Here is a 12,042-nt window from a genome sequence, read left to right on the forward strand (position 1 = left end):
GCAGAATGCACTATTGTGATGGTTTGGTGGGTTGTCGTCTGCTAAACCCCTCAGGCGCTAAAGCACTATGGTGTAAACTTTTAATCACCAATTAATTAATTAATATCAATTAATTAATTATTTCTGTAAGGGGATAGGGGGTGGGGAGCAACAGACCGTGTGCCCTTGGTAGAATGGGAAGTCTATTTACGACACAATTGAAGAGCTCAAAGGTATATATTTGTTTCAAAAAGCACTATGCTCTCCTTGTGGTACTTTTCTTTCTGGAAGAAAATTCTTTGTGCTAAACGCATACGCAGATTAATAGACGTCATGAACATCACGTAATTCTTCCTGCGGAAGGATTCCTGTAGACTACCTGGCGCTAAGTTAAACCGCAAATTAATTGAATTAGACACTAAGGCGTCACAGCAGTTCATGTGAAATAATTATTGTTATGGCAATGCTGTTTTCTTAGAAAAGATGATCTGTTGTAACATCTCATAATTCAGAAAAACCGAATTCTTTAATTAATCGATAATATCTGTGTTATAATCGATGTAGCCCTGTTTGCAGAAAATAAATCACGTTACCATGTCATCACGTTACATCCGTTTTCGACAAAAACAACGGTATCATGTTACAATCGATTTCAAGGAAAAGGAAAAGTATCTCGTTTGCTGTTTCAATATCAAACGGAAATTCAAACTAACGAAAATTAAAATAGCAGGACGTGTTTAGAAATTTTGTATCAAAGCCTAATGTGATGTGTTTTTCAATGCGGTAGAATTCTTGTAGAATGCGTGGCGTTAATTTAATTAGACTTTAAGGCATCACAGCAGTCTAAGAGAAAAACAAAGGTATCATGTTACAAACCTTTGCACGGAAAGCACAAATATCACGTTTGCTGTTTCAATGTCAAACTGAATTCAAACTAACGAAAATTAAAATAACAGAGAGTGACGTGTTTAGAAATTTTGTATCAAAGCCTAACGTGGTGTGCTTTTCAATGCGGTAGAATTCTTGTAGAATCCGTGGTGTTAATTTAATTAGACTTTAAGGCATCACAGCAGTCTAAGAGAAAAACAAAGGTATCATGTTACATCCGACACTTCCTTTCCTTTGATTTGTTCTTCAACAGTTGACTAACTTCCGTATCATTTTGTAAAACCTCTGCCTGAGAGGGACTTCGTGTGAAAGCGAAAAACTCTTTAGTGTTTGAACATGCTTTCGTGAAAGAAATCTTCACACTACGTGCTTCTCGGCTTCATGCTTAGTGGGCGTGTGACGTGTTCACCAGACTGTGGCGGGAGCATGACCTGGAAAAAGCCGGCTTCCTTGACTAAACACCTTCATTTTAACGTCGATTGATCGGTCGTGTGTGTGACCTTTTACTAAAGGAAATCCTTCTCCGGTTTATGGGCTGTCACATGATTTTGTGATTTGCTTCAAGGAAATCCTTATCCTGTATATGGGCTTTCACATGATTTTGTGATTTGCTTCATGTCAAAATCGAAATGTATCACGATCGGTCGTTCAACATCTTACAAGTAAACATGAAACAGCGCTTTAAACTGAAAAAAGTGAACTCATTGTATGTATTCTCAATCAAAGTTATTATAACAATGTCAATTGATTGGCCATATTGCATTCTGCACTACCCTTTGAGTCTCTGAGTTTTTAAAAACATCAAACCAATTTTTCTATATCAAATCTAAATAACTTGAACTTATTGTTATTGTTACGGCCCATATGGTCTGGGGTAACCGAGACAATTCCCCCTCCCCCTTCCTACAATTAACAGGAGAAAAGTGAACTCATCTCGGGGAACCCAGGCAAGTTGTTTTGTCTTGGTAGGTAGGGTAATGCTGATGGGCAGGACAACTTTTTTCCTGTATAAGCACTTGACCCGCCAAGCTGGGACAAACTCATGGCGTGCCAGATGTCACATAATGCCCAGATTAAAGCACAAACATATAAATTATTAAACTAACAAAATGTATCTCAGCAAAGCACACATTTATTGTACGAATAGAAGTAACTCAAGGAAAGAAGGATAATTCAGGGATGTCGCTAAGGGCTGGCTGCCGGATAATTTCACGGGCTGAAAGAGAACTTAAATCTGACTGAAATTTCTCATAAAAACAAAGACTTGGGTAAACCTTTAGAGCTCCCAAGGCCAGATTAATGCCAACTGGGCTTAGTGTATTCTTAGCTACATCCCTGATAATTTAAATATTTAAAAGGCACACAGGGTTAATGTTTTCTTATAAAAACGTGTGGTAAAGTTGTCCCAGGGAGGGTTACCCAGGACCATATAAATGGGGCCTTAAATTTGTTGTTTGCCCAGCAGAAAATATTATTAAACTTTTCTCCTAAATAAATTGATTATTGCATGACAGTAAGATTTTTATTCTGTAAGACCTGTCGACTTCAGCTAGTAATTAAACTTTCTATTTGGAGTACAATATTGACAGTTGTGTGTGGATGGTCCTTTTTGATGGCAGACTTTGGGACCAGTCACTATTTAATTTTAGAGGTGAGCAAGGGCTGTTGCAAATAGAGAGAGGCTATGTTCAAACTCTCCCTTTCCTGCATAAAAATCAATGATCCTCCCTCTATTAGCACCAACCCCCCCCCCCCATCCTCTAATAAATGACCGATCCCTTTTAACTAGCATTTTTTTTCTTTAGCAGACAAATGCAACAAAGGCCAGATAGCTTGAAATTGGGTGGAAGAAAGGCTTATAACCAGCATTTTATAGTGTATCAAATAAAACATTTTTACCAGTTAAAGCCTTTGAGTCCCGCTTAAATCTCTTTTGGGTCTTGACACTGTCGTGCATTTCCTTAAAACATCTCTTGATATTCGTAGTGCAGAAATGTGGTAAACATCCCCTTCTTGTACTTTGAAACTCATACAGCATCCCCATCTGTTTTTATCAAAGTTATATTTACATAATGCCATGATGTTTTGTTCAGATCTGCCTAAAATGTATATTCTCTTGTCAAAACTCACAGCACTTGCATAGTTTCTTGGGGCAATTTCACTTGGAATGTTACTCCACATGTTGGTGCATGGATCATACATTTCACAGGGGTCCCCAGCTGTTGATTGTTTGTTAAGGCCTCCAAACACAAACACTTTTTGTTTAATGACTGCACCACTAGCAGATGCTCTTTTTGCAAGAGTTGAAGGAAGTTTGTCCCAACAGTCTTTCCTGGGGTCAAACCTTTCAACAATGTCCAGGTATTCACCAGTTGCACTCTCGCCTCCAATGGCATACAAATAGCTTTCGTCAGCCACTGCACATACATTTGATCTGGGACTACTCAGAGGGGAGACTTCTTGCCACTGATTTGTATCAGGATTGTACTTCTGTACAGTGCTGAGTTGTTCTCCATTCTTGTCTTTTCCGCCAACAACATACAAGAAACCTTGCAGTGTAGCAGTACCTGCACAACACTCCACTACTTCCGGGGGCTTTGTGGGAGTCCACAGGTTATGTGACGGGTCGTAGAACTCGGCAGTGCTGCTTCTTGCACTCATGCATCCTCCAACAACGAACAATTTATTGTGAAGGGAACTCATGGTATAACTGTAAGGGTCACGGGTGGATTGCATGCCAGCCAGTAAATACAACTTCTCTTTATCATTAGGAAGATAACAAAATGATCTCTTTCCTCGAACTCCGCAAACAACTATAGCCTCTTCATGGGTCTTTAGACAATCTCTTGGAGGCTGAGAGAAAAAGCACTCATCTGTACCATTAGATACCTCACTCATGGCATCTAATATGAACTTTGTGGATGCTGCACTAGCTTTCACTAGTGGGTGCTGCAACATGACGTTAAACAAGTAGTTGCGTGACACATAAATACAACGAACATGTCGCAGCAACTGCAACAAATCAAAGTCTTCCCTATTCGGCTTCTTCTCGATCCACTTAACAATTACTTGGAAAACTTGTTCTTCTTCTTTCACAATGAGATTGTCTCTTGAAATCCATTCTTCAAAGTCTTTGCTGCTCAGATTCAGAAAGTCTTCAGTTCCAGCCACAGCAACAAAGTTGGCAAGAATGATTTCCCTTGCTCCATCTTGCAGCTCTTCACAGTCATACTGAATGGCAAAATAATAAGCCATGATACAGTTGGAAATGTCTAGCGTTTGTAAAATGAATTTGCTCGACAAACCCTTTAGACTTGGAATCAGAAAATAATCTGCTTGTGCAAACAATTCGTATGCATTCTCTTTAGTAATCTCGACATTTCCTGTGTACAGATAATCCAAGACTTTCTCCATTACAGCTTTGCTCGTTTCTTCCAGTTGGATCACTCCTTCTTTCTTCTCTTTCATGTCACTGCTCAGAGCGTTGTAAAAGAACGGACTTGCTGCACATAACACGATTCTGTGAGCTTCTAAACGAGCTTGATCGTCACCAGAACCAACCTTTAGAATTACATCACAGAAATGTCCATTTCTTCGCTGAATATCGAAGCGTTTCATCATTTCAGTACAAAATGAATGTCCCTCAGTCTCCTGGATTGGTTCAAGTAGAGAATCCATCGCCAAGATGATGAAATAAAGCTGACTTTATAAGGAAGAAGATGGAGGACACAGCGCACAGCAAACTGAGCAAAGTGAAAATTGCGCCACGCCACGCGCCAAATCTTTGACGCTGTACGCAGTAGAGCCCGCATTCACTTATGGCGTACGATCCCCGCCAAAATTCATTGTTTGGATTTTAACTTCATCATTTAAATTTTCAACTTCAACAATTGAATTTTATATATCAATTCAAAATTTTACACCTTTCTTTCAGATTTCACATTATTGGAGATGTGTTGTACACTTATCTTTCCTTTTTCTAACTCAACGTTTGTACTTGACCTTGCTCGCTGTACATTTTTAACTCACGTAGAAAATTTTCAACTCGACTTTTTAATTTTTGTTTACGCTTCAGTGATCATTTGTCAAGACAATGATCCTTTGTCGGGGAGGGAGGGGAGGGGGATAGACCTCCTCCCCAGGCTCTTTCGGCTAGATTCCTGCCAGGACGAGGAATTGCCATAATCGCCCTAGCATGTTTATCGAGTGCACAGCAATCGAGCGTTCCTACATACAGGACAGACCGTTCTTTCACTGGTCGATCGCAAAGGTCGCCCTCCTTTTATTGTATCGGATCGAGGATCAACTGATTTTCCTGGTAGATATGGGTTTACAGTACCTAAAATCAGTGAGCTATTGGGAATTTCAAAAAGGACGGTGGAAAGGGGGATATCTATGTTTGGAATCAGGATATCAAGTGAGCTATTAGGTTCTTGGTCTTGTCACGGTTTTCACTAGGTTGTGATAGAAAAAAATGGTTTTTACTGATATTTATAGCCTCCAAAGCCTTAAATACTACTACAACATCTTGCACCATGGATGTTTATCACATATACATGTACCTTATAGTATTTTTTTGGATTCAATTGTTTCCGATGGGATTTTTACTACATTTTAAACTACATTTCAGACTTTGATGTCCGCCATGCTGGTCTTGCAAAGGTACGACAGCAACGTATACAAAATGGCCGCTGCAAACATATTTAACAAACTAATCGCTAGTTGGGCAACAACAACAAAACAACTGAGGAGCGGAAACGTAGACTTACGGAATCAACCTAGTAAAAAACCGTGACAAGACCAAGAACCTAATAGCTCACTTGATATCCTGATTCCAAACATAGATATCCTCCTTTCCACCGTCCTTTTTGAAATTCCCAATAGCTCACTGATTTTAGGTACTGTAAACCCATATCTACCAGGAAAATCAGTTGATCCTCGATCCGATACAATAAAAGGCGGGCGACCTTTGCGATCGACCAGTGAAAGAACGGTCTGTCCTGTATGTAGGAACGCTCGATTGCTGTGCACTCGATAAACATGCTAGGGCGATTATGGCAATTCCTCAAAATTTATAAGAATACGATTTAAATACTCCAATCGAAGCAACATTCTACTATAATCACCGTCCTGGCAGGAATCTAGCCGAAAGAGCCTGGGGAGGAGGTCTATCCCCCTTCCCTCCCTCCCCGACAAAGGATCATTGTCTCGACAAATGATCACTGAAGCGTAAACAAAAATTAAAAAGTCGAGTTGAAAATTTTCTACGTGAGTTAAAAATGTACAGCGAGCAAGGTCAAGTACAAACGTTGAGTTAGAAAAAGGAAAGATAAGTGTACAACACATCTCCAATAATGTGAAATCTGAAAGAAAGGTGTAAAATTTTGAATTGATATATAAAATTCAATTGTTGAAGTTGAAAATTTAAATGATGAAGTTAAAATCCAAACAATGAATTTTGGCGGGGATCGTACGCCATATTCACTTCCCCAGACCAATGCCCCAGACCAATCCTTCAGAAGACCAATCCCCAGACAGAGTGGTTCCCAGACCGCTTGCTCCGGGATTTTCCGTTCAACCGCTCAGATTATATTTACAAATAAAACAAAATTCATGATAGTAACTGAGAAAAGGCAAGTTTTTCGAAATCTTTCATTTTTTCTAATTTCATTGACAGTACCATTGTATAATTGTCGCCAATATCACTCAATTGAGCATACTTTTCTTTTGACTATTTTCTTTCAGTCTGGCAGGTTCTTAGAAACGGAATCGTTGGGTTATATGCAGTTCAAGTCTATTTTAGTAAAATCTAAGAAATTTGTACAAATATAATTGTGTATATTAATATTATTTGCACTACATTTAGCGCGTGCGGGATTATACACTCTATATGTTTGCACCGTTTTATTAAAAGTACAGAAATGAGGAAGGGTGGGGGTATTTTTTCCAAATACTCCCGAATCGATGATAGCTGTTCATTGATAGTAACAGAACTCTTAACAAAACTCCCTTGCCTGTATTTTCAATTAATTATAACTAAACTCAATGCAGAGAGACCAACGCTCATTTATTTATGTTTCAACCCTTTATTGTAGCCAGCATTTTACAATATGCTATCAATTTTGTAAGTTCCTTGATAGTTACAGAACTCGTCACAAAACTCCATTTTCTAAACCAACGCTCGCAAATTTATTCCAACCCCTTATTTAAGTATTAATCAGCATTGTACAATATGCTGTCAGAATAAACAAGTTTCTTGGTAGTATGGTAGTAGAAGAACTTTTATGATACATGAATTAGGTGCTGGCAAATTTATATTTCGACCCTTTGTTGCACAATATACTCTCCTTAGAATATGACAATAACTAAAAGTTCCACTCCCCCCTGTGCAGGGGGAGGGGGTGGGGGCGCTGGCAGTAGTTCACTGGACCAATATATACCCCCAAGCTTTGATATGTTTGTTGCCATTATCTGGTGACTGCGGTAGCCTCGTTTCCACAAGTGTTTGAGTCGTCGCCTGCTCCTCCGGTTCCAAACCCGATCCTTGAGTCGCAGCTATTGCAGTCATTTTGATCGTTGCCAATGACACCGATTCTTGCTTTAGAGCGGAATGTATACTTTCCGATAGAATTGAACCCTTCTAGGTTACAATGGGTTTGCAAGGACGCGTCCGTTCCAATCAGAGTCTTCCATTTGTCTCGACCCAGGGCTGTATCACGATGCTTCCCATCAGCAATCAGTGAGTGAAGAGAGGTGGCTGTCTTTTCGATGACGACAAAGTTCAGTTCTCCATAGTTTCTCATACCAAGACAAATCTTGGTGAAGGGCGTGTTCCAGTAGGTTGGTAGCTTAACTTCTTGTTTGTCCAGACCCGTTGCCCCTTCTGGGAGACCGTATTCAATTTTATTGCTCCAATAGGTGGAATCGTAATGAAAGGTTTTCTGCCGCGATAAAAGAAAAGTACACGAAAAGAAGTGTTAACTAAAGGAAATAATAGCAAATATCAAACCAGAAGATTTGTTTGCCATCGCCTTTCCCATCCCTTTTCTGTGCATTAGTCTGAAAGCAAACGAGAATTCTCATATTGCGCCGGCTAATAATGTTTGTTGTCGTCCTTGTCGTCTTGAATTCTGCTGAAAGTGGTTGGTTGAAGTAAGGAGCCCAGTTGATATTGTAGTAGATTCGAGTTAAATGACACATGGGAGTTCTGTTCATGAAATCATATTCAGGAAGAAAAAAAGTTGCAAAATAGGATAAAAAAACGTTTAAGAGTTTTTGAGGGATTTAAGGCCGTTAACGTTTTGGATTTAATTACAAGAACCATTAGACTGAGTGGATGTTAAAAAAATTGAATTTATTCACTAATCAGAGAAAATTGAAATAATTCGTGGAAAAGAGAAAAACAATTTTAAATTAATTTTCTTGTGAGCGCGAAACGAACACTATGCGAAATAGAATTTATCGCTTTTGAGATTCTAAATGTCCCCTTTTCAAATGGTAGAGAGTTCTTTTAAGGTGAATATTTCTTTCTATTTTGAATAAAAAGTAATCGTGGAAATAGTTGGAAGTTGAAAAAAATCAAAAATTTCACGCCAATGGTTAGTACGTTACCTGACTGCCGTCAATCTTCATAACTAGGGTCCAGCCTCCCCCGCCACATTCACCAAGGCCAGAGTTAGTCATGTGACAATAAACAGGGATTTCCCCAACATCGCGCATCATCAGTTGATAGGCTTTGTCTCCATTAGCCCTGAAAGATCAGTCATAGGTATAAATAATAAAAATAATAATAATAATAATAATAATAATAATAATAATAATAATAATAATAATAATAATAATAATAACATTTTCTTTTATTACTCCAGTTTTTTTAAAAAAAATTGTACAATTTGTTTAATTTTCCATTCCATGAGCATTCTGGCTTGATTTTGCATCAATTTCCTTTTGTTTCTGACTTTCTGAGAAAATGGTGAAACTAGATTCAAATGGCGTATCCAAGATGGCGGCTCTAATGACGTCATGTGATGTCACAGCCAACAAAATCTTGCAGAGTAAGCCATGGGCTTTTTATTTAGCGTAAAATAATTGCGCTGCGCCTTACTAGAACGAAAACCCTGGGGAGGGGCTCTATCCACGCCTCGCCTCCCCTACCCTGTTGTAGGTACCACGGTGGGAGTATGAATTTGCTTGCACATTCGAGGGTTTATCTTTCTCAGCCGAAACCAATATCAATTACTTCGGTTTATTTTACTTTTTTGGTGTTTATCTACCTGCGATTTTAACGATTTGTTCAATTTGAAAGGAATTTTGTACATCAGAAAAATAAGTGACAGCTCAGATAGCTACTTTTAAAAAGTTGAAAACAAAAACTTGTATATTGGCAAACTCACAGTGACTTGTCATAGATCTCTTTACAGCTAGCAGACCCTGTGAAAAAAGGAAAAAAACGAAATTAGGAACAAGCCTGAAAATTAGCGGTACCTCTCACATCAGACTAAGCGCGCCAAGGCAGAACTCAGCTGAACACTGACAAACTTCAGGGGCACCCAACGGAATATTTCGTTAAAATATCTGTTCGGAAGACGATTTGAGATCTAGAATTTTCGGAACATTCATTGTAAATTTTTTTGCTTGCCTGCCTTTCCTAAGATTTTCGAATATCTAAAAATGGTATAATTGTTCATTTTTAACGGATTTTTTACTCTAAAAAGGTCACCTAGAATTTTCGGGAGCCTTTCTCTGGCTGGAATTTTCGAAAAGGTAAGTTTTGATCCCTATAAGTTTCGGATCACTAGACTTTCAGCTAAGAAATCCGAACAGATAAAAAATTTTTAGGGGATAAAAATATGCCTATATCTACCGTTTAAATATTAAAATACGTTTAACGGTGCTATCTTTAAGTGGTTTTGAACTATATTCTCGATGGGTGCCCCTGAAACTTAGCAACTCAGGTAGTTTTTTTCTCTCCTTATTTTTGGCCACGGAATGGGTCAATTGCTTGTTTCAAGCACTGAAACAAAATGAGTGAGATCTCTCAGCGGGGACCTACCTGGTATCAACTGGTCTAACTTGTTATTTGCCTCCTTAATTTGTTGGCAGAGCTGGCAGCCCCAGTTGGCGTCAGCAGCTGAAATCCGGGTGATCAAACTGCTTAAAATAAATAGCAAGAGTGGAGTGATAAACACCATCCTTCAAGCGCACGGAAAGAGAAAAATCAGCGAATGAACACGAACGGCAGAACTCTTCCTCTGGCGTGAGGTGCTCAGAGCTGTACGTCTTTATGTACAGTTTACAATTCACAAGTCAACGTCGCAAGCAAATGAAAGATATTACCTAGGTGAATTTCAGCTACCTAGAAAAATTTCTGCCTTCAGGGGATGAAAATCAACACAACATTTTCGAGGAAGTGTTTTGATGAAAATATTACCTGGGTGAATTTCATCAACCTAGAGGGAATTTCTGCCTTCAGGGCATGAAAATCAACACAGCATTTCCATGAGGTTAGAGAGTACAGTACTTCTTACAGGGTTGCGTTCCACATCTCTGAGTAAATTTGGCAGTTTTCCTAGTCGAGCCTAAAAAAATGGTTACTCTGTGAAAAGGTGAACGCTGTATTTAATAAAATAAAAACTTGTAAAAAGTTAAAAACGATTCACAATAAAGACAGGAATCTGCTCTCTTTCAACGCAAACACATTCTTCTCGCCGTTTATTGTGGCCTTGGTTTACTGGAAACACATCCGTGAATGTACTATAGGTGTTTTTCTGCTCTGAAGTTGTCACATGTTTCTAATTTCCAATTCGGTTAAAAGTAAATCAGGGTTTTCACTGCTCCTTTGCTAGTGCTGCAGTAATGATTTCTGGGTTCTTCGATAAATAAAAATAAATGAAACATCGTAAATTACTTTAAAAAACTCCCCGCAAAAAGAAACTTAAGGGGCGTCGTACTACATACAATTCTGATAAGCTTTTATAACTATCGAATTGTTTTCGAGCCTCCGCGGGATAAAAGACTCGCACGAATTAAACAGCTCGGTTTTCTGGATTGCTATCACTAGTTAAATCAACATTTCCTTCACATGTAGTAGAGTCTGTCACTGGCAAATTAGTAGAAAGAACACGAGTCGAATCTTCGTTAGTTGAAATATTATTTACACCGAAAACAAGCCCTTCCTAGCTCTTCCTGACTCGGCTCAAAAGAAGTCGATATTGGTTTAAATTCTAGTCACCAGGGGGAACGAAACTACGCCGTTCTTTCCTGGTCCTCGAGTTTTGATCCCGTGGTCGCGTTTGGAAAGGAATACGTGGGTCTCTCAGCCTGCCGCTTTCTACATGTGAACGCAATATGGTCAACTTTTCTACCTGATAATTACATACTGGCCGTAACTAGTAAGAGGCAAGACGAGGAACTTGCCGCGTCTAGATTTTAACCCAAAATTAAACTTTCAGGTGAGAAATAATACCTAATTGAACCTGATTGATTTTTTAGGAATAAATACTTCATGAAAAATGCTTAAAACAGTGTCTGAGAGCTTCTAGATTTCAAAATTTTCGTTCCAAACTCCGCTAATGGCTCGTGCCTTCGACAGTCACATCTTTTGTCAAAAGATGAATTTGCCTGCACGTCAAAAGTCTGGCTATAGCCCAAGAGCTCGGCGCATTTCGTGCCTAAACTGTCGAGATATAATTTAGCTATCTCTTATCTACCTGGGCTTTTCCCTCTTATATTCCGGGCCTTGTGTATTACTGCTATTATAATTATGCGAATTGTATTAGCCACAACAGTCGGCTGTGAATTGTTCCCCCTAGTTTGTATTTTAGATTTTTCCCGCTAGTTTTAATTTAGCTAGCGTTTGCAAAAGTTTTTCCTGAGTGCAGTTCACAGTTTGTGGCTCTGGTACTAGTAAAGATTCTTAATTTTAAGCACCGCAAAACTTGTTCCAGTCAGGAGCGGCCGTGAACTTGGCCACAAATGTAAATTAGCGTGTACAATTAACAAAAGCGGTAGTATTTGTGCTTTTTGCTCGTCGGAAAATTGGTAAAATCCGGCCCTTTTTCATCCTCGTTAGCTGCGCCAGAGAACTTCGGCAAAGGAATACTATTTGCGCCTGAAAATGACGGCAAATCATTCGATTTTTCAAGTCACTTCCTTAGCGCTACTATTTGAACTTGC

General features: G+C 39.0%; 1 protein-coding gene and 1 pseudogene across 2 annotated transcripts; both read right to left on the reverse strand.

Moving 5' to 3' along the window:
* Positions 1-1,662: 1,662 nt before the first annotated feature.
* On the reverse strand, positions 1,663-4,594 carry LOC144638507 (kelch-like protein 40). Its single transcript, XM_078497700.1, has one exon. It carries the CDS (start codon positions 4,543-4,545, stop codon positions 2,770-2,772), a length of 1,776 nt encoding a protein of 591 aa, XP_078353826.1. The 5' UTR covers positions 4,546-4,594; the 3' UTR covers positions 1,663-2,769.
* A 2,309-nt stretch (positions 4,595-6,903) lies between these two features.
* On the reverse strand, positions 6,904-10,144 carry LOC144638489 (putative skeletal organic matrix protein 5; annotated as a pseudogene). The gene is made up of 4 exons (XR_013567956.1): positions 9,920-10,144; positions 9,261-9,297; positions 8,479-8,617; positions 6,904-7,808 (listed from the first exon to the last, which is right to left on the reverse strand). The product of XR_013567956.1 is annotated as a putative skeletal organic matrix protein 5 (transcript).
* Positions 10,145-12,042: the final 1,898 nt, after the last annotated feature.

The sequence above is a fragment of the Oculina patagonica genome, chromosome 14 (genome assembly GCF_052425735.1).
Source record: "Oculina patagonica isolate OP01 chromosome 14, crgOcupat, whole genome shotgun sequence".
In the NCBI taxonomy this organism is placed as follows: domain Eukaryota; kingdom Metazoa; phylum Cnidaria; class Anthozoa; order Scleractinia; family Oculinidae; genus Oculina; species Oculina patagonica.